The sequence below is a fragment of the Peromyscus leucopus genome, chromosome 10 (genome assembly GCF_004664715.2).
Source record: "Peromyscus leucopus breed LL Stock chromosome 10, UCI_PerLeu_2.1, whole genome shotgun sequence".
In the NCBI taxonomy this organism is placed as follows: domain Eukaryota; kingdom Metazoa; phylum Chordata; class Mammalia; order Rodentia; family Cricetidae; genus Peromyscus; species Peromyscus leucopus.
In genome coordinates this window covers 58,361,063-58,388,303 of record NC_051071.1, presented here as the reverse complement: position 1 = coordinate 58,388,303, position 27,241 = coordinate 58,361,063, and the positions used below count along the sequence as shown (strand labels likewise).

General features: G+C 37.0%; 1 protein-coding gene across 1 annotated transcript in view; it reads left to right on the top strand.

Moving 5' to 3' along the window:
- LOC114689841 (cytochrome c oxidase subunit 7B, mitochondrial) overlaps window positions 1-21,490 on the top strand; it is a 100,065-nt gene extending 78,575 nt beyond the window's left edge. Inside the window, exon 3 of the mRNA XM_028864282.2 lies at window positions 21,087-21,490. Coding sequence (XP_028720115.2) covers window positions 21,142-21,384 — 243 coding nt within the window. The 5' untranslated portion in view covers window positions 21,087-21,141 and the 3' untranslated portion in view covers window positions 21,385-21,490. The remainder of the gene's footprint in view (window positions 1-21,086) is intronic.
- Window positions 21,491-27,241: the final 5,751 nt, after the last annotated feature.

Below are 27,241 nucleotides of genomic sequence, written 5' to 3'. Positions count from 1 at the left end.
ATGAGTGCTTTCAATACTAACTGAAGGAGGAACTAGCAATAGACTGTTTTGTGGCTTACCACTGGGTTTGGAGATGAGTGTTTGGTCACCTTGAGCTTAAACAACCCTAAAGAATCCAAGAGCAGTTCATTGTTCTGTTCAGTGCCCCAGCCAGTTTTTTATCCTTCTCACCTGTATTGAAATATAATTAACAAATATAAATTACTTATACATAAAGTCTGTATCATGTTTTGATGTATATACATAGAGACATTATAAAATAATTGCCATTGTTGAGATAATTAGCATATTCATGAGTCTTTACCATTCTCATTTGCATGTGATGACAAAATTTAAGGTCTATAATTAGAAAATCTTTGTATACAGTACAGGCCTATTACTCACTTCTTATGCTGTACATTTGCACTCTGGAACTTAGCCTTTATGACTAAAACTGTATTCTTAAATCAACATTGTTCCCTTTCCACACATTAAGGCCCTGGGAAAATACTGTTATAGTCTCTGCTTCTATAGCTTTCATAATTTTAGATACCATATTTAAGTAAGATTATAAAATTCATTTGTCCTGTTTTTGGCTTTTTGACCTTACAGTACCCTTCAGTTTTATGTTACAAATTTCTGATGTTTTATGGCAGAAACATACTTCATTGTGGTGGTGGTGGTGGTGGTGGTGGTGGTGGTGGTGGTGGTGGTGGTGGTAGTAGTAGTAGTAGTAGTAGTATGTGTGTATACTCTGTATTCTTTATGCTTGTGTATTAATTTGAAAACAGATAAGTTAGTTATACTCTGGACATTGTGAAAAATGCTGCAGTTGGACTACAGATGTTTAGACATGTCTCCAAGTTATTTATTTCACTTTCTTTATACCCATGCTGAGGTACAATTGCTGTTTCATATGGTAGTTCTGTTCTTAATGATTTCAGAACCTCTCATAATGTTTTCTACACCAATTTACGTTTGTACCAACAGTATGCAAATGTGTCCTTTTCTCTTGTCCTTTTGATAATAGTCATCCTAATGGGAATGTGGTAATATCTCACTGTGATTTTGAGTTGAATTTCCCCTGATGATTATTGCTTTTGAGCATTTTCAAAATATATTTCTTGGACATTTATTGTGTAGACCTGAAGAATATACAAAGGATGTGCCATGTATGCTTGACTGTCAGCTTGTCCTGCTTTTGGAAGATACTAGAACATTTTTAAGGAGATGAGTTCTAACAAAGAGGGCAGGTTATTAGGGGAGGACTTAGAGGGGAGTTTAGGGACCAAACCCCTGCCTCTTATTTCGTATTCTTCCATAGGCCATCAGTGAGTGACTTTGCTACATCATAGACTTCCCTTTATTATATTTCAGTATGCCCCAAAAGAATGGAGCCAGTTGGTCATGGCCTAAACCACTGAAACAGGTGACTTAACACCAAAATCGATAAGCCTTTCTTCCTTTGTAAAGTTGACTTTCTCAAGTGCTTTGTCACAGTGAAGAAAAACTGATTTGATGTGGCTATTTATTTGACTTCTTTAGGGAAAAAAAAAACACATGATTTTTCAGGTCTTTTCTAATCTTTAATTGGGTAGTTATTATTTATTGTCATCATTAATTATTATTGCTTACATATCAGGTCCTTATACACACATATCATACATAGTTTGGAGATATTTTCTCCTATCATTAGCTTGTCCATATAATTAATTTTCTTTTTGTTATAAAGTGGTTTCTTATTTTGATGCAGTTTCTTTTGTCTGTCTTTTGTATACTTCTGTTTTTCTTTTAGTTTGTGCATTTGAGATAATGCACAAACATTGTCCAGATTAATGTTAAGAATTGTATACTACTTTTCTTCTACAACTTGTAGTCTCAAGTTTCATATTAAAGTCTTTAATCCATTTTAAATTGACTTTGTATATTAATTAAAAGAGACCTCAAATTTCATTATTTTCGGTAAGATAATCAATTTTCCTAGCACAATTTATTGTAGATAATATCCCATTCTTTCCATATTTTGTGATTTGGGCATTTTATTGAAGACAAGGTCTCTCTATGTGTCCCTGGCTTTCCAGGATCTATATAGGCCAGTGTGGTCTCGAACTTGGGAACATCTTCCTGCTTTGGGCTAAGTGCTGGGATTGAATGTTCATAGCATCATGCACAGCTTTTTTTTTTTTTTCCCTCATTGCTTGTTAAAGGTAATTCACTGTAAATAGGTAGATTTATTTCTGGATTCTCTTTTGTGTTCTCCTAGTCTGTAAGGTGGTTTTATATAAATGACATGCTGTTTGAATCCCTAAGTTTTTATGGTATACTTAGTATCAGGTAAACTAGTATGACTCCAGCTTCATTTTTATCCAAGATTGATGTGAAAATCCTGAATCCCTTTTAGTTTTATGTAAATCCTTTTACCACTTTCTGTTGCTATAAAACCCACCATTTGAATCTTAGCACTGGGTCTACTTGTTACTTTTAAGTGTACAGCATGTATCTTCATAAACACAAGGTGTTTCCATATTTTCCATACATGTTTATACTCATAACTACCTTTCATTGATGCTTTATTGATATTATACAAATCTTTCACCTACTTGCTCAAGTGTATTTCTAAGTGGGTTTTTTTTTGATACTATTAAAAATGATGGTATATTTAAATAGTTTTTCTTCACAGTTCATTCTTACAATAGGTAGAAACAACTGATTTTTATTTATGTATTAATTTCTTATCTTGCAACTTTGAATTTATTTTTTCCATACGTTTTTGTGTAGAGTCTACGGGGCTTTCTGTGTAATAAATTGTGTCATCTTCAAGCCAAAAGATTTATCTCTTTTTGATCTGTATGTGTTTAATTCCTTTATCATGCATAATTGTCTGGCCACAGCTTTCAGTACTAATTTTAGTGTGTAATTGGAATTGTTGGTTCACTTTTCTTCTTCCTGTTCTTAGGGGAAGGCTTATAACTCTTTATCATTGAGTGGTTACCCATGAATTTACTCTTATGAGAACTTTATATTGTTGAACAGCAACAATCCTGTCATGCCTAATTTAATCCAAAAGGGTTATTGCAACAGGACATTGAATTTTGTCTATTTGTTTTTCTTTTATTAAGATGATCACCTGGTGGTGATGGTGGCACATGCCTTTAATTCCAGTACTCTGGAAGCCTCTGTGAGTTCAGATTATCATATGATTCTAAACCTTCACTTTTAATGTGATGCATTATATATTATTGATTTGCATATGTTAAGTCATATTTGCCTTTAGGTGGTAAACTCTCTTAATCATGGTATATAAACCTTTTAACATGCTGATGAATTTAGTTGCTAGTATTTTGATGAAGATATTTCTATCGATGTTCGAGATACTAACTTATATATTTTTGTTGTCTATTAATTTTGTTCTATGACAACTTCATACCTGTACATAATGCATTCCGCTTATTAGTCTCTGACTTTCATTATTTCTTCCAAGCCTTGCTCGCCTTCTTTCTTCTGTAAAGATCTCTTTTCTATATCTATAACTTTGGTTTTGTGTTAGGTACACCAGAATTAGGCTTTCTGTGTTACTTTGCATTTTGAACTATCCATTAGAGCCTTCATTCATTTCATCCCGTTCAATTCAGACTCCCTGGCATAGTCTTTATATAATCCCATATAATCTTCATCAAATTACAGTCCAGCTGACCTTGACTATGTTTGACATAACCACCATTTGTTCTCTCAAACATGCATTGAGAACTTGAGAATACCAATATGAGAAAAAGTCATTTAATTGCTTATTAAAAAGAAAAAATATGATAAGTTTTATCAATTAGAGTGTAGTTTGTGATATAAGATAGCTAAGAACCCCTCTTCTCTCTACTGGGCACTACATCCCATTGTTGCCTATACCTGTTCATTAAGTGTTTCATGAGCCATTTGTTTTCAAATTAAAATAGATGATATGTTATTTGTATGCATATGAAGAAAATAAGGCAAGAAAAAGTTCTACTCTGTCCAAGATCAAGTAGTTATTTAAGTTACACAACTTTGAATATAATTTTCTAGGTCTTGCACTCAGGATCATATCATCCATATGTTTATTTGCAGTCTTACCACATGATCAAAATTAAAAAGGCGGTAAGATACATAGAGGGGGATTGTGATAGAAATTAGTGAGGCAACTAAATTGGTAGTGGAACTTTCATATCTTTTATAATTCACTCAACTCAACAACTTCTGACCTGTTGTTAGAATTTCTGATTTCTCCTGGGCTCTCTTGATTTTAATCTACAGTACTTTCAAAGGTCTGAGAAGGGCATAACAAAAGCAATTCATCATGTTGGCCAGCCGAGATCTATATTTCCCTAGAGCAAAGCAGTGAACCTTTGAGTTTCAGACAGCTTGGGGTACTGAGTCCAAACTTTCCCACTTTAGGCATAAAATAGTGAAAGGAAGTAATAACCTGGAAAATGCATTTTCAGCCTCAAAGTCTATGTTGTATTTCCTCATCAAGAGAGACTACAATAACTTGTACAGCAGTAGTTCATCCCTTCCAGTTGCCCTGGCACCAGCAGAACACAGTAGGGGTGATTGATCAATTAAAGCAATATCATCTGTATGAGGAAGGAAGAAGAGGCTGTGTATTTAGTAAGGGCCATTTCTAGTGTGCCCTGGGAAGCTGTGCCAGCTCTTTAATGGATACCTTGGCTGCAAGAAAACAGCAGGAGACTATATTGCACTTGAGATGCTACATTTATGTGGACCCTGCTATTGGTTTTGCTGACAAGCGGGTTGTGCAGAGAGAACAGGGATTATTTTTCAAGGAGGGGAGGCCTGGCTTTTACAGGCATAAGAATTTTCTAAAAGGGTTTTCTACTTACTTAAAAATGTTCTGATTAAGGAAGAGCTGAGGCACCGCTAGAGAGAGCATTTGGCTTACTGAATAAATAACTCATCCACCTTCCAAGTTTGTTTTTTGTTTGTTTGTTTGTTTCATTTGCAGAGAGCTTAAGTGACTGAACTGTTAAAAGGCCATGAGATTTATATCAGCACCCCCCACCAAAAAAAAAAAAGAAAGAAAAGAAAAGAAAGAAAGAAAAAAGAAAGGGAGAAGTCCTCAAGAAACCAATTTGGAAGTCATGATTTTACTATAATTTGGCTTCATGCAAAGTCAATAATGTGTCTGAGTTTCTATCTATGCATTTGTACATATAGATGGCCTTTTAAATGTTTTTTGTTTCTTTGCTGAATTCTATTTTCCTTAAACTTACTTTCTTATTCACTTATTTTTTCTTTAGCTTCAGTTAATTGACCATTAAACTAGTCTTTGTTATTTTTTATTTTAATTAAGGTTTTTGAAGTTGTTGGTTCCTATTAAATATTCTTTAAAGTTTCTCACCAGAGGTCATGGCCACCATGCCCTACTGGCTTTCTTTTCCATACCTCTCAGTAGAACATTAGAAAACAGTTGTATGAAATACATTAGTGTAGTAGCCATGAATAAATGTTCAATGAGTCCTGGTTCAATAAATATCACCCCACTTTTAACAAACCAGCATTATAAGAAATGTTTGTAGATTAAATGGTTTTAATAAAGCCTTTTGTTAACAAGTAAATATAAATACCGTTTGAGGTCTGTTAGTTTTTACACTACTGGCTCCTGCTGAAATTTCCTGTCCTATCTGATATCAGTACCTTTCTAGCTCTGGATGGCCTGGTCACACTGGATTATTGTTAGATTTCTACCTTAGAAATTTAGGGCCTTCTTCTTAGAACTTGAGTAATGGGATTATAGTTGCAGCTATAGCCAATCCTGACTCTGGTAAATATCCACCTGTGTGCCACACATTTACATGAGAACCTGTGAACCAGCAAACGTAATGTAACTGAGAGTATTCTATGTTATGGTACAGTTTTACTTGTGCTCTCAAGAGATCTCTTTGCTACCAGCAGTTGAAGAGAAATATTATGGGGTGGTTGAGGAGAGTAAATGAAGAAAATTTCGTCTGTCATAGCAACAGATATAGGGAATTGAGCAGATCTGAGCTTTTGTAAAGATTCAGAATTAAAAGAATCTAATAGTATAATTGACAAGGTAAAGGAATTGAAATGTCAAGAATAGTTTCTTAAATTGTTCAAACTATATGGGCAGAAGTAATATTACTGAGATAAAGGAATATCTTTAGGATCAATTTGAGAAAAGCATGACTGTAAATGTAAGTCTGTTGATTTTGATGATACATTTGAGCTTTGTTAGGGTGTTTTATTTTCTTTCTCCTCCCTCCCACCCCCCATGCAAGATGTGCTGGGGCAATGGTGGCATGGAATTTGTGAAAATAGCCAAACCAATGTTTGGTTTATTTGAGGCCCACACCACGAGAGGGAGCCATGCCCCACACTGCCTGGATATCCAGGAACTGGAGAATGAATAGCCCAGAAACCACAAAATCAATGAATTGATGCCTAATGATATTCTGCTATACCTATAGATTGTTGCCTTCTCCAGTCATCGTCAGAGAAACTTTCTCTAGCTGCAGATGGGAGCAGGTGCAGAGACCCATAGCCAGACATATGCAGAGAGTCTAATTTGGAGGTCTCCATTGGGTCCCTCCCCTTGGAGATGGGGAATCCCACAGAAGAGAGGAAAGAAAGATGATAGGAGCCAGAGGACACCAGGAGAATATGGCTCACCAAATCCACAAAGCAGGGCTCACAGAGATGGAAGCAGCAAGCAAGGGGCGTGCATGGGTCTGCATCAGGTCCTTTGCATATATGTTGCATATAGTTGTTAGCTTGGTGGTGTTGTTGCACTCCTAACAGTGGGAGTGGGGATATCTCTGACTCCTTTGCCTGCTCTTGAGACTCTTTTCCTCCTTTTGGGTTGCCTTGTCTTGTATCTTGTTTTGTTCTGGTTAACTGTCCTCTCTTAGATGAAATGGAGGGGGAGTGGATCTGGGGGAGAGGGGGCATGGGGAATGGGAGGAGTGGAGGGAGGGGAAACCGTGATCAGGATGTATGGGAGAAGAATCTATTTTCAATAAAAAAGGAAACAAAATTCACGCACTATATTCTGATTATGATTTCCCATTCTTCTACTCTTTCAAGTTTCTCTCCACCTTCCCTCATTAACAGATCCACTGCCTTTTCTGTTTCACCTTAGAAAACGACAGGCATTTAAGGGATGATAATGAAATAAACTATAATAAGATTGAACAAAAACAAACATCAGAATAGGGAGGAAGGGAGGGAGGGAGGGAGGGAGGGAGAGAAGATATTTTTTTAAGTGCTATTTCATGAAGGGTGTTGTTTCCCTAATTTCTACTATAGAAAGGCTACTGACTTGTGTGAGGTAATTTTGTACCAAGTTACTTTGCTGAAAGTGTTCATCAGCTGTAGGAGTTCGTTGGTGGAATTTTTAGAGTCACTTGTGTATACTATCACAATGTCTGCAGATAAAGATATTTTGACTTCTTTTACAAAATGTATCTTCTGTTCTCCTCTAGTTGTTCAATTGCTTTAGTTAAGACTTAAAAGTACTATATTGAATAGGGTGGCAAGAATAGAAAGCCTTGTCTTGTTCCTGATTTTAGTGGAATTGCTTTGAGTTTCTCCCCATTTAAGTTAATGTTTGGTATGGGGTTTCTGTAAACTGCCTTTATTATTTTGAGATAATATCCTTTGTGTCCCTAAGCTCTCCAGGACTTTTATCATGATGAGATCTTGGATTTTGTCAAAAGCCTTTCCAGCAGGCATCTAATGAGATTATCATGTGGCTCTTGTCTTAAAGTTTGTTTATATGGTGGATTACATTTATTGATTTTCATATATTGAACTATCCCTGAAACTCTGGGATGAAGACTACTTACTTGATCATATTTAATAATCTTTTTGATGTGTTTTCAGATATTTTATTGGAATATTTTGCATCTGTATTCATATGGGAAATTGGTCCATAATTCCCTTTCTTTATTGGGTCTTTGGTTTAGCTGTCAGGGTAACCATGGTCTCACAAAATGAGTTGGGCAATATTTTGTTTCTGTTTTGTGGAATTTTTAGAGATTTGGCATTAACTCTTCTTTAAAAGTCTAGTAGCATTTTACACTATTACTATCTAGTCCTGGGCTGTTTTTTCTTGGTAGACTTTTGGATTACTGCTTCTATTTCACCTATAGAAAACCAATATATTATGAATATATAAGTCTGTTCAAATTGGTTATCAGATTTTGATTTCACTGTGGTATTTATTGGAAAATCTTATTCATTTCTTTTAGGTTTTCCAACTTTTGTGGAGTATAGCTTTTTAATGTATGTCCTTATGCTTCTCGGAATTTCCTTGGTGTTTGTTGTTAGGCCCTCCCTTTTCATCTTGAATTTAGTTAATTGGGAGCTGCTCTCTGCACTTTTCAGTTACTTTGGCAAAAGGTTTGTCAGTCTGAATGATTTTCTCAAAGAACCAATTCTTTGTTTCATTGATTGTAGGATTTTTTTCCCATTGTTGTTTTTTTTTTTTTTTTGCTTGTATTCTATTGATTTCAGCCTGGAGTTTGATTATTTCTATCCATCTACTCCTTTGCATGTGATTTCTTTTTGTTATAGACTTTAACTTTGTTAAAGTCGCTATCTTCACTGTTTCACACAAGTTTGGGTATGTCGTGTATTCATTTTCATTGAAATCTAGGAAAGTCTTATTTCTCTCATAATTTCCATCTGTCTTGACCCATTTTTCATTCCTAGTGACTTCTTCAGTTTCCATGAGTTTGTAAGCTTTCTGTTGTTTTCTGTTATTGTTGATATCCAGCTTTAATCTGCTTTAATCCATGATAGTCAGATAGGACATAGGGTGTCATTCAGTTGCTTACATCTGTTGAGACTTGATTTGTGTGCAAGTATGTAGCCAATTTTTTGAGAAAGTTCCAGGAGCTGCTGAGAAGAAGGTATATATATTTTTGTGTGTTTGTAAGTATCCATTAGGTCCATTTAGTTTATGACATCAGTTAGCCCCAGAATTTCTCTGTTTATTTTTTATTTTATTTTATTTTTTTTGGTCTGGATGATGTCTCTTGGCAAGAGTCCATTTGGTGAGGCTGTCCATAAAAGAGAGAGAAGTGGAATGTTCTGCTAGGAACAATGTTTAGTCTCCAGTGAATCGGTGCAGAGAGTGAGGAGAGGCCACAGTGAAGAGAGGTCATCTGCTACAGAGTTGAGGATAAGAATGGAGTATTACATTTTGAGGAATGGAGGGAAAGATGAAGATCTGCACTTAGCCTGCCTAGCTGCTTATTTGGCCTATTTGCTTCACTGACAGCCTTGGCTGGTTTTTTTCCCAGCCAATGCCTGCTCCATTTGGGGGCTGAGACAAAGATGAGTAAAAAGAAGATTGGAGGATAAGATCTATGTGATGTGCTGTAGATGGGGCAGAGATGAAGGAGAGGCCATAGCAGGTGGTTGGCTGTGGAGCTGCTGGTGAGTCAGGGGGATTGGAAGGAGAGGCAGAAGAGGTGAAGGTAGCTAGTTAGCCTGCCTGCTTCCCTGTCCTGAGTGCTGTTGGGGTGATTTTAAAAGGGATTTTAATGTATTTCTCTGGAATTGAAGATTCATATCTGGAGATATAGTTTGGTAATCATCTACCATAATGATTGTTAGTATCTAGAAAAAGAGAAATACAGAAAGTTAAATAGAAGAAACCATTTATTTTTATTTATTTTAATTTTTTTTTTATTTTTTGAGACAGGGTTTCCCTGTGTAGCTTTGTGCCTTTCCTGGAACTCGCTTTGTAGACCAGACTGGCCTCAAACTCACAGAGATCCGCCTGCCTCTGCCTCCTGAGTGCTGGGATTAAACGCGTGTGCCACCACCGCCCGGGCTCGAAGAAACCATTTTTAAAATATGGTTTCACTTAGTATCAAAGGATGACCTTGAACTCACTATGTAGCTGAAAATGGTCTTGAACTCAGATCAGTCCTGAATCAGCCTCCCGGGTGCTGGGATTATAGGCATAAGCCATTCTATGCAGCCAGAAGTAAACATGCAAGATTTGTGATAAGCTTTTATAGTTCAAGAGCTAATAGAAAATAATGTTCTCACATGTGAATGCAAGTGTGTATGTGTTTGTGTACTGTGCTTTGCATGCCCAGCATTTATTGTGATTATTTTCTTAAATCACTTAAGCATATTTTTCTAAACAAAGTCTCTGAGCTCTGAGTGAACCTGGAAGTGTCATCAATTAGGCAAGACTAACTAGCCAACAAGCTCCAGGAGTCCACTTTTCTCTGCCTCCACAGCAGAGTGTGGATGCTAGAGAGACAAACTCAGACCCTTATGCTTGTAAAAAGTACGTTACTAACCATGCCACACCTTCAGCAAGGATTGTGAATCTTTAAATTGCCATAGAGATGGGAATAAAACTCAGAGAGGATCACAGAAGCTAATAGGTTTTTCAGAGGAGGGGAGCATAGTTACTATTATTGCAATCAAATGCAAAAAAAAAAAATGTGATCTAAGTGATCATTTTGGTAGTCAAGAGATGTCAGTATTCTTTGCACTAACACTTTATAGAGAATGATTGACAGGAATCTGGGTGGTACATAAGAAATGGGCAGAGTTCTTTGACTATTTATCTAAAGCTAAATAGATGCCCATGGAGCAAGCTTCTTCCACCTTGCCCTTTACCATTCTATAACGGTATCCCGTTGTATATGTTTATACTATATAAAATCACTATTTGCCTTAAGTGTTTTTTTGTTCTGCAAATATTTCCTAAAGTTGAATAAATGGATATTTTATTTAGGGTTTCTTCAACTTAGCATATGGGTATATGCCTTCATCAATATTTTTTGTATTGCCAATATTTTGGAAGATACTATTTGTAAACTTTTATTACCAGTATTTGGCAGTGATTGTGAGGCATATTAAAGAAGATTTTAATTAACTAGTTTAATTCCAAATCTTGATCAAATATGTGATTCATGGCTTAAAGTGATTTTTTCAGTATTTCTGTTATTAAGATATATGTATTAATTTGTAATAATCATATATAATATCTATCATTGCCCCAGTTTTTTAATGTATTTTTTCTGGTGTATAAAATTACTAATGATCCTCCAGCATCATGAAATCGAAAGCAAATGGCCCCACTGTGGATAATGTTAATTGTAAATACAATTAAATTCAAATGATCTTAACTCTGCTTACTATTTTTTGTCTAGTCAGTTTTATCAATTTTATTTCTTCTTAAAGAAGTCTCTGAAGCTTATCTTCCATAATTTTATAATATTAAAAACAATAATGCCAATTAAAATTTGAGGTTCATTCTAGAACTTTTTCAGTTTTGCAATTTAAAATATTTTATGCAATATATTTTGAACTTATTCATTCCCCTCCTTCAACTTCTAGGTCCTCCCGTTCTCCATACCCAAACAATTTCATGATCTCTGTTTCATAAAAAAACAAAACAAAACAAAAACAACAAAACCTCAGGAAAAACTAAAGAAAAATGAAAATAAAAACAAACTAGAAAAAAAAAGCAATACAACAAATGAAAACAAAAACTGTGCACACATACTAAAACATTTCATGGAGTCACTTGTGTTGACCAACTAATCCTGGAGGGTGGGAGTAGGGCTGCCCTGGAGTGTTGTATATATACCCAGTGTCATTCCATTGGAGAAAACTGATTATTTCCTTTCCCAGCAGGTATCAATTGCAAATAGCTCCTTGGTTAGTTCTGAAACTGTGTCTATTTCTTCTTTTCAGTGCTAGCATTTTATCTGGTTTGAAATCATGAAGGTCTTGTGCATGCTACCACAGTCTCTGGGAGTTCATATCTGAGTCAGTTTTGTTATATCTGGAAGAAACTGTTTCCTTAGAGTCCACCACACCTGGCTATTTAATGTAGATCTCCAATCCTCAAAGGGAGAGGTTTGATAAAAATAATTCATTTAGTGTTGAATGCTCCAAAGTCTCTCAGTCTCTGTATGTTGTCCAGTGTGGATCTTTTTGTTAATGACCAATTGCTTTTCTGATGAAGGTTGAATGGTGCTCTGCTCTGTGGCTATAAGAGTATGTCATTTGGAGTCATTTTATTTCCATGCTCCTTTAGCAGAGTAATAGTAGTAAGATTTTCCCTAGGCTCACGACCTGTCTATTCCTTGGTATGTGGCCACTTTAGTAGTGTCAGGTGTAGATTAGCATTTCATGCAATTGGCCTTAAATCCAATCAGAAAATAGTTGTTTACTCCTGTAATATTTGTGGCACTATTGCACCAGGATATCTTGCAAGCATACCTCTTTTCTTTCGTAGGTTGCAAAGTTTGTAGCTTGGTGACACTATATTTATTGTGCATTAATTTTTCTCCCCTGGTGCCATACAAAGTACCATCCAGCACTTTGAATACTAGTCAGTAGGAGTGTTGGGTACCTGCCTAATTTCTTCATGTCTGAAGGCATAAGTAAATTGTGTGATCAACGATAGGGCTTTACCATCAGATTATGGCAAATAACTAATGCCTTGACAATCTCCTCTTGATGTTTAGGGGGGTTGCATGTATGCCTTGTGGCAACAATTAAAGAAATTGTAGCCCATTCCTGGTAGAGGTTTTACTTGGCTGAATAAGATGTCTAGTTGGAGCATTATCTTTCCCGGTATATGCTGATGCCATTTAAATACTTTACATATATGTATATATTTTAGGGAGTTCCTTCAGTAAAAGATTTCCATTCAGCTTTATAAAAGCCCTTAGGATTAGTTTTCCTTCCCTGCATTCCCTCTTTTACCGTGGCCTCCCAGCCCCCCCCCATTTAATCCCGCTATTGTCATTTACCTTTATGTCTTTATGACACTATATTCTATTTCTTTTTTCTTGGAAGATTCCTTCCTCTTACCTACTACCTTACTAACCACCTAACTTCTTTGTTCAGATTGAAACACAAATGTCTAAACTATAAAAGCTAACATTTACCTATAAAAGAAAATATGCATATATTTGTCTTTTTTATGTGTGGGTTACCTTACTAAAGATAATTATTAACAGCTGAATAATATTCCATTGTATAAATTTGTGACATTTTCATTATTCACTCATGAGGATATCTAGGCCTTTCCCAGTTTCTTGCTATTATGAGTAGAGCAGCAATGAACATTGATGATTAAGTTTCTCTGTAGTAAGATACAGTCCTTTGAGAATCTATAAAAGAATTATATAGCTGATAGATCAATTTTCAGCTTTTGGTGGAAGCTACTTAGAAGAAAGTATATTCTCTAGTCTTTAGGTAGCATGCTTTGTAGATGTCTGTAGTCCGTTTGATTTATGACTCCATTTAACTCCTGAATTTTCTGTTTACTTTTGTCTGGATGACCTGTCTGCTGGAGAGAGTGAGGTCTTGAAGTCATCCAGTATCACTGTGTTACAGTTGATATATGATTTTATTTGTAATTGTGTTTCTTTTATGAACTTGGATGTCCTTATTTTTGGTGCATAAATATTGAGAATTGTAATACCCTCTTGATGGATTTTCCCTTTAATGAGTATGTAGTGTCTTCTCTTCTGATTAGTTTTGATTTGATCTGTGTTCTGTCAAGTGTTATAATAGCTACATCTGCTTACTTCTTGGTTGTATTTGCTTAGAATATCTTTTCCTCTAAAATAATGTTTGTTGAAGCTTCAGAAAGATGGATCTTGTTTTCTATTTTTTAGACCCTGTCCTTTTAATGGGGGAATTTAGACCATTAATATTTGGAGGTTTTGATGAGGGCTGAATTCTTATTATCTTTTGTTGTGGTGGTATGGTTTCTTCCCCCTGCCCCTGTAACTATCTGTTCTGTATTATTTATTCCTTGGTTAACCCTCTGTCTCTCAATTCCAAGAGACCCAGTTCTAAGGGAATGAAGGTGGGCAGGGAGCAGGGGTTCAGACAGCAGGCTGCAGCAGAACTAGGGTTACATCTGGAAAGATTGGAATGGAGAACAGGAAAGAGGAAGAAAGAACCTTACCTCCAGTCAAGGACAAGTTGTAGGGCTGGCTAGATGGTTCAGTGAGTAAAGATTTTTGCCACCGATCCTAATGGTCTGAGTTTGATCGCCCAAGACCTACTGAAAGGTAGGAGAGAACTAACTGTTACAAGTTGTACTCAGGCCTCTACACATATGCTGGGTCCTGTACATACCTTCCTACATACATATACAGAATAATAAATGTAAAAAAATTAAATGTATTATTATATAATTGACAAAAAGCTACGGAATTTGTACTTCACTTTGGTGCTTGTATAGTTTCATTACATGTGCTCTTTCTATGAATGTGACAGTAAAGGTGATGATCCCAGTTTACATATGATGGAATTTGAAGGTCATTTTTAAAGAGAAAGTATTTGAAAGCCAAGTTTTACCCTTGATAATTGTGAAAAAGCCTTGAATAACAAGCTTCTATTTTCCATTTTTATTTTAGTCTGACTGAATCTACTCTAGAATGTAGTTTAGGCAAAAGTTCCTTTTTCCTGGGATCTTTGGGCTGGTGTGAGGTCTTTTATTTTTGATGATTTAACATCCTGACCATATTCAGTCACTTTATGGTTACCTGTCCATCTTTTCTTCTAATTGAGGATTCCTGGAAAGAGTGATTTTTTTTCTCAGTTTTCTTGACACTGGTATTTATTTAGTAGGCTCTATTATGTGGCAGGGGCACATTTGTATGTTTAAGCAACTACATAATCACAATGCTAGTTAGCTAGGAGTTTCTAATATTTTCATAGTGAAGCCTTGAAGAGAAACTTTTAGTTCTAGAAACATGCAGTTGCAGGAAAGGGGTGGAGTTAAGGACTAGTGAGATGGCTTAACAGGTAAAAACACATGCTGGGAAGCATGGTGACCTTAGTTCAAATCCCTAAGACTCACATTAAAAGCCACATATAGTCCAGGGACATGCCTGTAACCCCATCTTATAGGAGATGTACACAGGAGATTGTTAAAGCTTGCTGTCCACCAGCCTAGCTCCAGATTCAGTGAGGGACCCTTCTCAAGGGAATAAAGTGGAAAGCAATAGAACCAACACCAGGCATTATCCTTAGGTGTCCCATGTTATACTTGTGCACCTGCACACACATACATGCTCATAAACTACATGCAAACTCATACACATGCATACATACATGAAAAATTTAAATGTACAAAAGAGGTGTGTAGATGTAACCAACCGTCTTATTAAATAAGAAACACAGAACCAATGTAAAAGAGAAAGCCGAGAAGTCAGAGCTCAGAGCTAAAATCTCACCCTTCCTTCTGCGGTGGTCCTAGCTCTCCGAAAAAAAGCTACTTCCTGTGTGTATGCCTTTTCATAGTCTTTTTGTTCTGCCTTCTCATTGGTTGTAAACCCAAACACGTGACTGCCTCATCACTGTCTGTATGTACAGCCCCCCCAAGTCTTAAAGGCATATGTCTCCAATGCTGGCTGTATCCCTGAACACACAGAGATCTACCTAGCTCTTCTACCAAGTGCTGGGATTAAAGGCGTGTACCACCACCGCCACACTCTTGCTATGGCTCTAATAGCTCTGACCTCTGGGCAACTTTATTTATTAACATACAATCAAAATCACATTTCAGTACAATTAGAATACCACCACAGAGGTGAGCATGTATTCATTCCCACATAGTTACCATTACCCCTAACATGTTTCTCTCTCTTTAGTGATAAAAGATATTTACTTGAAACTTTAGAAATGGAATATTATAGACAGAAGAATTTAGTTCATTGGTCCTTGTTACCTAAAGAGGTTTTATACTTCCTCTCAAACTACCTATAGATATATTATTAACATAGTTGTTTATTTGGGGGATGGCATTCATTATCAATTTTATCTGTGTCAGAGATTAACGTCCTTAATTCTTAAGAATTCTCTCAAAAAGCCAGCTCATGCACCAGGGATAGATCCTGATCCTACTGCCAGGGGGCCCCTTAAGCAGTTCAAGCTACACATTTGTCTGCCTCTACCAAATGAACCAGGCTCTGCAAACTCCCCATGGGAGACTTGGCCTTTTTGGAAGAGGGATTAGGGGGTGATTTGGAGGGAAGGCAGGAAGAAGGAGAGGAAGGTCTGTGATTGATATGTAAAATGAATAAAAAAATTCCATTGATAAAAGAATTCTCCCATTTTCCATTCAGTGTTGTGTTGTTTGAGAGCTGGTCAGGGTGTTAATGTGCCTTACTTGTTCTCTACCTTCATATTTGTTCCTCTTTTTTCTTAGGTATGTAAGTTAAGCTTTCTGATTCTCTTGTTAGTGAAAATGTCAGACCTGAGCCAAGCATGCTGGCACAAATGGGAGTATCATGACTTTGAAGCTAGATTAGTCTATATAGTGAGACCATATCTTAAAACAGACACACACACACCAAAAAAAAAAAAAAAAAAAAAAAAAAAAAAAAAAAAAAAAAAAAAAGAAAGAAAGAAAGAAAGAAAAAGGAAAAAGGAATAGGTCTGTATAAAATCCAGCCTCCTTTATCTACTTTGTTTCTCAGTGAGTATTTATTTCATCAAGGTATGATTAGTCAGCAACACACCCCAAAGACAAGTGCGACAAAGGGCAATTTAAAGTAATTTCTAGATTTTTTCAAATCTGACAGTTTGAATGACCTGAACATACTACAATAGATTTTGTATGCAAGTAGCCAAATACTCTATCAGGATCAAGTGGTTTAAGCTATATCCTTTGATTATGATTAAAATTATGACCTATTTACATAGCAGACTTACTTGTTTTACTAAAAACAATGTTAATCTAGTACCCTTTGGGCCAATGAAATTCTGACATCTGTTGGATTAATGAAAGGGAACCCCGAAGCCTAGAAATCTTTCTCAAACTAGAATTCTCTTAGGAATTTTTATTTTAAGAGTCTGTGCTCTGTATTTTTGTTTCATACATCTAGACTCTTTAAGGCTTGCTCTTTCCTTCAGCATCTCTCCCTCAGGAACTTAAAATATAAACTTAGACGTATCAGTTCACAAAAGTGAACATCCTGCCACAAGAATTCATCCTGTTGAACTGTTTCTCCGGAAGCGTCTGCAGGGGGAAATCCATTAACCAAGTTGGACCCTCCGGCTAATCTTCCTTGTTCTCAAGTAATGAATCCAAAGTGGGAGAAGGGAAAGAAGGTCAATTGCTTACATCTGTGAAGAGTTTTCAAGAAGTTCACTGACCGACCGTTAGGAGAGTTGAAGGAGGGAGGGGAATTCGGGTAAAGGATGGCCTGGTAAAGCCCCTGCATAGCTCTGTTCACTGCTGCCTCAGGCTTGTGACATGCTCATTTTGTCAAGGGAAATTTCTCTGCAAATGCCCTCTCAGTTGGTCAGGTGATGTCAGCAACATAAAGAGTCTTACACAAAGAGATATAATTTATAGGGAAATCTGAAGCAAATTTGGGAGAGCAAAGATACTGTAAGCTGAAAAAATTCTGGAAATTTTAGAAAACAGTAGTCATAATCTGAATTTGACATTTCGTTAAACTTGATATTTAGATTGCACCCTTACTGCCTTGAGTTCTAGTTAGCAATTAAAATAATTATAATTTAAAATGTAGACTAGTAAGTGCTCTTTTAAAATTAAAATGCTGTTGTTTTCTAATAGTTAAATGTTTTAATGCTCACTCTTAGCTAAGTATATCACTGATATAAATGTGGAAATTCTAAATTTCATTTCAAAGAGGTTATCAATATAATTCCACTGGCCTCTTCAGTGTCATGTTTTCAGTTTATTCACAAGATATTTATTTTTTCAAAGTGGATATGGAGACAAGAAAAACATCTGCACAAGTACTGAAACTTTATGAATCTCAATCATATAATGAATACTACACATATTCTCTTCTATGGATGTTAAGACACTTGATTTACCATGCTGCCTATACCCCTTCAGTCATGTGTTAAACTATGTGGTTCATGAAATGCCTTCTGGGCCTATTAAGCCATAGGAAAGGATACAGTGATGTAATAGGATTTGGAATGTAGAGCCATCTTTTGGTGTTCCCCTGAGCTATTCTAGAAAAATCTTAATATAGATATACTCTAGGCAGAAAAAGCATGGTATCCTCAGCTAAGTTTAGAAAGTGCCACATGCCATCCTTGTTAAAGAATCATTGCAGTACATTAAGTACCATAGAAGTCTTTCAAACTGTCTGGTGCCTTTATATTTTCCCAAATGTGGATGACCCTGTAGTCCTATTTTCAAGTAGCTCTTACCCATATCTAACAGAAAAGTGAAATAGGTATATGCTATGGAAAAGTACTGAAAAAAAAGGATGCTTTCTGATTCTAATCAGTGTCAAATTAGTAAAACTAGAGTTTGATTATTCATTCCAATTACTAGAATGTAGTTAAAAGTTAGTGTAACTACCACTGCATTCCATCTAGTTACTTAAATTCTGAGAGTTTCCTCGGCAAGAAGTGGATCCTGAGATGATTGTAATTTTCACATGTATGCAAGAGAACTCTGGCCTTGCTATACAAAGCTGAGGACTGGATGAAGAAACAAGATGGCTAGCTGCAATAAGGGACTAGCACATTTGAGACCTTTGTTGATAGACTGTATATTCATGCCCTTGCTATTTCTTACTGGAAATTTTATGTTCTATGAGTGGCTTCAGTTACTTAACAACAGGATCACCCATTTAGAATCTTTAGAACATGGTATCAAACAAACAAATAGTATCCTCTTTGAGGAAATACTAGACCTGATTGACATTCAATATAAAATAAAAGAAGGGGGTGGTGGGAGAGAAAACATGCAGGAGTTGGCATATCTTAACAACCATCACCATTAGGCAACATTTGCCTCAGAGAACATCAAATCAGAAGTTCTTTGTGCTGGCTGTTGTCCTTTCTTCCTGGAATATCAATTTAGTGTGATAATCTGCCTTTCTCTTTATTCAGGTAGCATTCATTTATGTAACATTTTAGACTTAATAAAGTGACATAAAATTTAGCCTTAAGCAAATGCATCAATTCAGTGAGTCAGGATATGATGCCATTACTTGTAAAATATAGCCATTTTTCAACATTTGTACCAGTACCTTTTCTTTTTGCAGGGTTCTCATATTTCTTGTTATGAAAAGCCTGAAAGCTTAAGTAGTAATGATGGGAGACACTTTGCACAGTGTACACTTAATCCCTCCTTGCATCCTCTGACATATATAAACGAACTAAAGACACCACAGGTTATGTACATTTTCATTTCAAGAAGATTGCCTTTTTATTGTTTCTTATTTTGCATTCATATCCTGAAGCTATGAAAAAAGAACACTAGAAATAAAAGCAGGTGGAAATGAAGGCACTACAGTTGAATAATGTTGTCCAAGAGTTCAGCTTTAAAAAATATGGCACTTATTATACAGCAGAACATCAGCATTGGTAGTACTCTTAATGACTTTAAATACTGCCAACTGTTTCTGTTGGCTAACTTTATACCAAGATGTGTGTATAACTTGCAGGACACTCAGATTAGTTCACCACAATGCTGGGCTTAGTTACTGCAGCACTCTCCTTAAAATGATTCTCAAGCCGGGCGGTGGTGGCGCATGCCTTTAATTCCAGCACTTGGGAGGCAGAGGCAGGTAGATCTCTGTGAGTTCGAGGCCAGCCTGGGCTACCAAGTGAGTTCCAGGAAAGGCGCAAAGCTACATAGAGAAACCCTGTCTCGAAAAACCAAAAAAAAAAAAAAAAAAAAAATTATTCTCTCCTTGGAAAGTCTAAGAGCATCTAGAGCTAGATGCACCCTAGAGCTGGTGTTACTTTGTGTTTGCCTAATGGTACATGCTATGGAACTTACTTCAGAAATGCAGAGTCCTAAGCAGTTCCCCAGCTACTCTCTTACATTTGATATGGGACATAGGAATGTCCGGAAGATAAGACAAGAACATGAGCTAGAAAGCCAAATTTTGCTATAAATTTCAAAGTCTATACGCTAGAAATTTACTTTTTCCAGCTAGGCTCCACCTCTTAAAGGTTCCACCACTTTCCAAACTGTCCCAGTAGACTACGGATCATGAGATCAAATATATGAGACCATGAAGGATGTCTTATATTCAAATATTACAGCATTATTTTTATAGGATGTAACTAAAGAGGAATTTCTAAATGGAAATTCTTAACCACAGAAGCCAACTTAATTATAAGAAAACTCAAGGTAGATGAAAGAGCTTCATAGATATAGGAATAACTAAAGGATGATATATATAATATAATGTGTGTAACCAGTGTCATGGAGCAAAGTTTGTGGGTTGCAGCTTCTCAATGTGGGGAATAATGAAGTCTGTTTGTTATAAAGCAGAAGGCATGAGACAAAGACCTAGTTATCGTAAGTTACTCTGATTCTGCTCTTTCCTAATGGCCAAAGAGGAAAAAGCAAAAGAACAGGAGGAAGAGATGATGCTGTGATTGTCTGTAATTCTGATGGAAACCTAGAATGTATAGTAGATTTTAGATAGGATATTCAACTAGTGTGGTTTGTGGGGAATGATCCTGTGTAGCTGTCTTGGACATGTTAATAAGTCTGGATTCTGCCTGTGGAGAAGACACCTTTGCTTGCTTTTGATGAGTAAGAAAAAATCTAACACTCTCTACTTTGTTGGTCTTTGGGTTATATTATATGCAGTCTTCACAATATTGTTATCTCAGCTTGACACTGATGATGAAGCACAGGGATTTTTAGTAACTGCTCAAATTTATGCAGTCATCCAGCCGCTTAGCTGAAATTAGAATCCAGACATCATAACATGAAAGTCACATTCTTGGGTTTGGAGAGACAGCTTATTGGGTAGAATGTTCACTGCATAACCATGAGGACCTGAGTTTATATCCCTAGCAGTTATGGAAATACCGTATGTGGCTGTGTACATATCTAATCCCAGCAATGGGAAAAAGTCAGGAGATCCTGAACCCATGAGAAGATGCAGTGAGAAACTTTTGTCTCAAAAAATTAATTGGAAAAAGGTAGAGGGCTGCACTGGAAATTTGGAACCTTCACCGTCCTTGACGGCTGTTTAAGGGATCTAGGGGCCCAGATGAAGCATTGAAATGAAGGAGGAACTGAATACAGATCAAATGTCATTGCCATGTTATATTTTGTCTTCCAGGTCTCTGGAAATAGACCCATTGCTGCGATCAGAAGTGATCGTTTCACACATCGTGATGTTTCCCTTGGCCCGATACGCACTAAACCGTCTCAAGACTCAAAGCATTCGACAAGTTGTGGCAAGACAGGGCCACCAAAAGCCCTCATCGGATTTTCATGACAAATATGGCAATATGATGCTAATTAGTGGAACCACTTTCTGTTTACTTGGATATATAATTTATATGACACAGATGGGGGTAGAATGGAACCTGTCTCCTGTTGGCAGAGTTACCCCAAAAGAGTGGAAGGATAAGTAATTATCTCAGATATCATAATGCAGAATTGTCTCAAAACAAACTTGTCATGGAAATATTCTGTTAATTAAATATAGCATAACAAAGAAATAAAATTAATTTAAAAGTACTAACAAGTCATCAAAAACTATCATTTAGTTCCTGGAAGTAATGCACTAGTGGTGGATATAGATACTGGGGAGTGTGGATACCATATATTTGAAAAGTAAGATTTTAGAAGCACAAGTTCTTCTGATTTACTGACTTATTATAGGTACCTGTCTTCAGTAGGCATTCATAAATACACACCATAGAAATTCATTTAGTTGAAACCAGATAATATTCTTTTGTCAGAAGCTGCCAATTTCACCTGTCCTTCCTCATTCCCACTCTGGTCTGTACCACCGTACTTTCACTGGCATTGATATCAAAACTTTCTCATTAGTCTCCTTGCTTTTCAGCTCATCACCCTGGCCCCTCCCTCACCATGATGCATTTTTCAATTCAGCACTCAAGATCGTCTTAAAACTGTCAGGATGTCACTCTCATCTTATAAAGCCAGGAACTCATTTGTCTCTGAAGTCCAAGCTGCCATGGCATTTTACAACCTGCATCTAGATGCTTTTGTTTCTTGTGCATGGGATACACTTTTGATGCTGTATGAATCACTTCCTCATAACTTCATGGTTTTGCTCACATGTGTGGCACGAATCTTAAAAGGTCTTATTAATAGAAATAAACCTGGAGCCAGGTATTGGGGTGAATGCTGGAAGATCGGAGAAGCAGAACAAGCCACAGCCACCTCACCTTGCCAGTTCCTGAGCTAAACCTGTTTCCTCAGACTGGAAGCCGCTGAATCCTCATCCAGAATGAATCTCAGCTGAACTGTTTGTTGCTCAAAAGCCTAAAATCTTAACCAAGCTCTAGTTCCTTGTCCTCATGTCTTATATACCTTTCTGCTTTCTGCCATCACTTCCTGGGATTAAAGGCATGAGTCATCTTGCCTGGCTGTTTCCAGTATGGCTTTGAACTCAGAGATCTGGATGCATCTCTGCCTTTTTTTGGAATGCTAGGATTAAAGGTGTGTGTGCCACCGTTTTGTGGCCTCTGTATCTAGTGGCTGTTCTGTTCTCTGACCCCAGATAAGTTTATTAAGGTGCACAATATATTGGGGAACACAATATCACTATACACGTCATGTTTTCAGAATAGATCTGTTAAATATTGCTACCTCGCTGGGTGGTGGTGGCAACATCTTTAATCCAAGCACTCAGGAGGCAGAGGCGGGTGGATCTCAGAGTTCAAGGCCAGCCTGGTATACATAGTGAGTTCTAGGATAGCCAGGACTACACAGAGAGACCCTATCTCAAGAAAACAAACAAAAATCCCCTGCTACCTGTGTTTTTGCCTCACTTTCTCTCTTTTCCTTCCTTAGCCTGTTTGTTTTTCATTATCTGATTTTCAGAATGGCTTTTACACTTGTTTATTATTTGTTTGTGAAACTGTAATACCTTAGGCTTTTTGTGATTTTGTATTCAGAACAGGATCTGGTAGACGTGGCTTTCAATTACATTGAAATGATGAATAAATGGGTGACTATAGGTAATCATAGCCCACATTCATTAAAAAAATTAAAATTAGGAATTTGATTTCCACTGAGGGTTGTAATTAGATTATTGGAGACTATTTTAATTATCTGTTTCATTTTGCAAATTACTCTGAAACTTCTTCCCATAAGGCGTTTGCAAACTCATATTTTCTGTCAGTCAGGTATCTGAGAATGGTGGGGGTTGGGTTGGGGCTCTCTGGTGCAGAAGCTCATATTTTTACAGAGTATTCAGAAAGAGCTGCATTCATCTCAGGACAGGAGGAAGCATCCACTACAGTTTCACTCACTTGGTAGTTGACTAGTCTCAAGACCTTGTTGGATATGGCGCAGTAGATCACATCTTAGTCATGTGGGTATTACCAAGGGTAAACTCATGATAAAATAATAACACTACTTGCTTTTCTTTGAGTCTTTTTGCAAGCCAATCTTACCACCTCTGTCATATATTCTGTTCAACAGAAAGTAATTAAATCAAGCCTGTAGCTCAGGAGAAGGAATAGGCTATTGCAAGGGTATGGTTACCTTAGAGAAGCAATCCTTGGGAATCCTAGGGGGTCTGTACCTTCTTGGATCTTTTCTAGATGCAGAATTGGGATATAGTAGAGAATGTTTCTATTATGCTCTGGGGATATTTCTAATTCTTCCTCTACAATGGTTAGTTAGAGTTGTCTAAAATTTTAATATCTGATTTTTTGAGGGTCTGAACACTAGCTCATGTTTCAGTCTGTTCTCCCCAACCCCCCTTTTTTTCTCTGTTGTGTGAATTTTCTGAGGTTTTGTTTTTTCCATTTTTCTTCCTTGGTGTTTGCCTTCCTTATTTATAGAATTTGCATAGTCTGCATACTGATTGGATCAGGTAGGGTTTATTCTGATGAGCCGAAAATCAATGTGTAATGTAGAATACAGAATGAATTATGGGCGTGAGAAGGAATGAAGATGCCGGAGGTGATGGAGAAACCCATACAAGATCTCTGCATCTGGTATGGAAGCTGTTCTCAGTAAAGCCGGAAGCTGCACGTGAAGTAGGAGAGAGCCAGGGCCAACTGGATGTGGGACACTTGCACTGAAATCATGTATTTAAATTGGAATACACTCCTCTTAGTCACTAAGATATGTTGATGACCTATAGGAGATGGTGATAGCTTCCCAAAGGGCTTGCACACTTACCTGGCCCTTAACTTACCTTAACTCAAAGGAGAAAAACTAGTGGGAGTCTAGTTTTAGCTCTTGTTTCTTGTCAATGAAGCAAGCCGGAAGATTGAGGGACAGGGAGCACAGGCTGCCCAACCTTTGAAGTGTAAAGTTGTTGGGTTTTTTATGCTTGCTTTCCTTTTCTCTCAGGATTTTTCCTTATTTGTCCAGCCCTTCCCTGAAACTATAGAAAAGGAAAGCTGCTGTGGCTTATATGTTAAATGTCACACAAAGGTCCATATGTTAAAGACTTATCCTTGAAATTGGTGGAAATTGTACATGAGGCATAATGGGAAATCATTTTTTTCTTTTCTCTTTTTTTCTTGTTTCATTCATGATTTATAGTAGGTTTTTTTCTCATGAGACTGAAGCAAAATACCTAGAGCATAATACCTATTCTGTTCCTGCAACTTTCTTTCTAAGGCTGCATACAATATATATGCTCATATGAAAGAGTTCTTTGCAACATAATACCACGTACAATGGTTATATACAGTGAGAAATTAAAAATTAGTAATACATAAAATCCAGATGGAATATTTCAGATGTCTCATAAGAAAACATCTCTCATTAACATAGATCATCTTCCTCCAGTCCACTCCTACCACCAGATTGCATAAAGGTAAATGTGGTGGCAAAGAAGTCATTTTTTAATTGTGAGCCAGAGTGGGATGGCAGTGTCTCCTGACTTCTGGTTTGTTGATAAGGCTTTTCTTCACATACTTTCTTCTGCCAGGATGTGCTGGAATTTACTACATGTCTCAGACAGAGGCCAGCCTAATGTGTGTGCCTGACCATGCCTGGACTTTGAAGTTCCCAAACTATGAGCTGAATAAAACATATTCTTTTTATAGTTCACACGTATTTTGTTAGAGCAACACAAAGCAGACTAAAGCCACCAGAATAGTTAGTTACTTTAACTTAGTAAGGACAGTGTAATTAACTCAGGGTCAACCTCATACCAGTGCACTGTTTTCCTCAACATTTTATCCTGCAAAGGAAGACAGTAGCCAAACATGTTTCAACCTAAAGAGATTCAGCTTGTCTTCACAAAATTAAAATATACTAGCTGTCCTCTCCAAAGAAGACACAAGGTTCTCTCAGGGTAACATTCTTAACTATTCCACCTCAATGATACCATTGCCATAATTGTGAGTAAAAGCCTGACTTTTATACAGATAAGGCAAGTCTTAGGGATAGAAACCAAGAGTATCACTGGTGGATCCCTAAGGATAATAGTGAAAGAAACCATGCCTAATATTCACTTCTTGATTTTGAAGCTTCTACATCCCAGTTCTAGTAAAACAACACTATGAACTTGTTTCTTACTTAGAATATGCCCATTTCTGTAGCATGAATCATAAAGGGTCTTATTAATAAAATCAAACCTGAAGCCAGGTATTAGGGTGAATGCTAGAAGATCAGAGAAGCAGAACAAGCCACATCTACCTCACCTTGCCCATTCCTCAGCTGATCCTGTTTCCTCAGACTGGATGCCTCTCAGTTGAACTGTGCTGCTCAAAAGCCTAAAAGCTTAATCAGGTTCCTAGTTCCTGGTCTTCATGCTTTATATAACTTTTTGCTCCCTGCCATCACTTCCTGGGATTAAAGGCTAACTTCCTGGGATTAAAGGTGTATGTCACCATGCCTGGCTGTTTCCAATGTGGCTTTAAACTCATAGAGATCTGGATGAATCTCTGCCACCCAAATGATAGGATTAAAGGCATGAGTGCCACCATTTTCTGGCCTCTATATCTAGTGGCTGTTCTGTTCTATGACTCCAGATAAGTTTATTAGGGTGCACAATATTTTGGGGAATATAATACCACCACACATTTCCAAGGAAAACATTTCTTTAGCCTTGTGAGATGGTATTATTCAACTTAGAATTAATACTTCAAATGATAATCATGCAGCTTGTGTCAGTAAAAAGAAATAAGAAAAATACCAGTGAGTCTATAACATTTCTTGGTTGAATTTTTGAGATGAATGCTATATGATAATCCTAAGTAAACTGTTCTCAGTTTCATGAATAGCAATATTCACAAAAGAGTTGAAGAAGATGTATCCAGACATTAGTACATATTCAGATGAGAGCTGTAGTTGAAGTTTTCTCTCGTCCTGCCCAGCCCTACAGACCCTGTAGCCGCTTATAAAATAATCACTCAGAAGCTTATAATTGAAACTGCTTGGCCATTAGCTCAGGCCTATTACTGACTAGCTCTTACACTTAAATTAACTCATAATTCTTATTTATGTTTAGCCAGGTGGCTTGGTACCTTTTCTCAGTTCTGCCTTCACATCTTGCTTCCTCTGTGTCTGGTTGGCGATTCCTGACTCAGCCTTCCTCTTCCCAGAATTCTCCTTGTCTGTTTTTCCTGCCTATACTTCCTGCATGGCTACTGGCCAATCAGCATTTTATTTATCAACCAATGGAAGCAACACATTTACAGCATGCAGAGCACCATCACCCATCAGAGAGCCAAGTATTTTGCTTTTCTCATAATGTAGGTGGTTCAATGAAATCAATATAGCATTGGAGCCTGGATGGAACTTTTCTTACTTCCTGGTTATGATACCACGTGAAGGTATAGTTTTGGTTTTTCTGCTTGCTTGATAGTTTGGATAGTCAACAGTAGATATAAGCAGTCAAGGTTGGTGAACTGAATTTTGCATTATGTAGTCAGCATGACCTCCATTCCTGTTGGTTGGTCACTGTATTCTAGAGCTTTTGGGGAAGCAGAAGATATTTGGAAAGAAAAAATGATAACTATCAGACTGAAACATTTTATATCCCTTATTAAGACACTTCCCTGCCATGTCTCCTGCCTTCCATTCTGTATTCAGTTCTAGAAATCTGTTCACATAATCCCCCCTCAGACTTCATGTTACCAATTTTCTAATAGTCTTCTAATTCCCTAACTATCCTGCTAAGGTATCAGCTGGAACTCTGCTCAGTGTAGAAATAAGCCTCAGACCATTTCTCCTTGCAAGGAAATGAGCAGTTGTGTGCACTACTGGATAAGCTTCTCAACAACAACAAAATTGCCTATTTTTATACAGCTTGCATGAAATCAACCT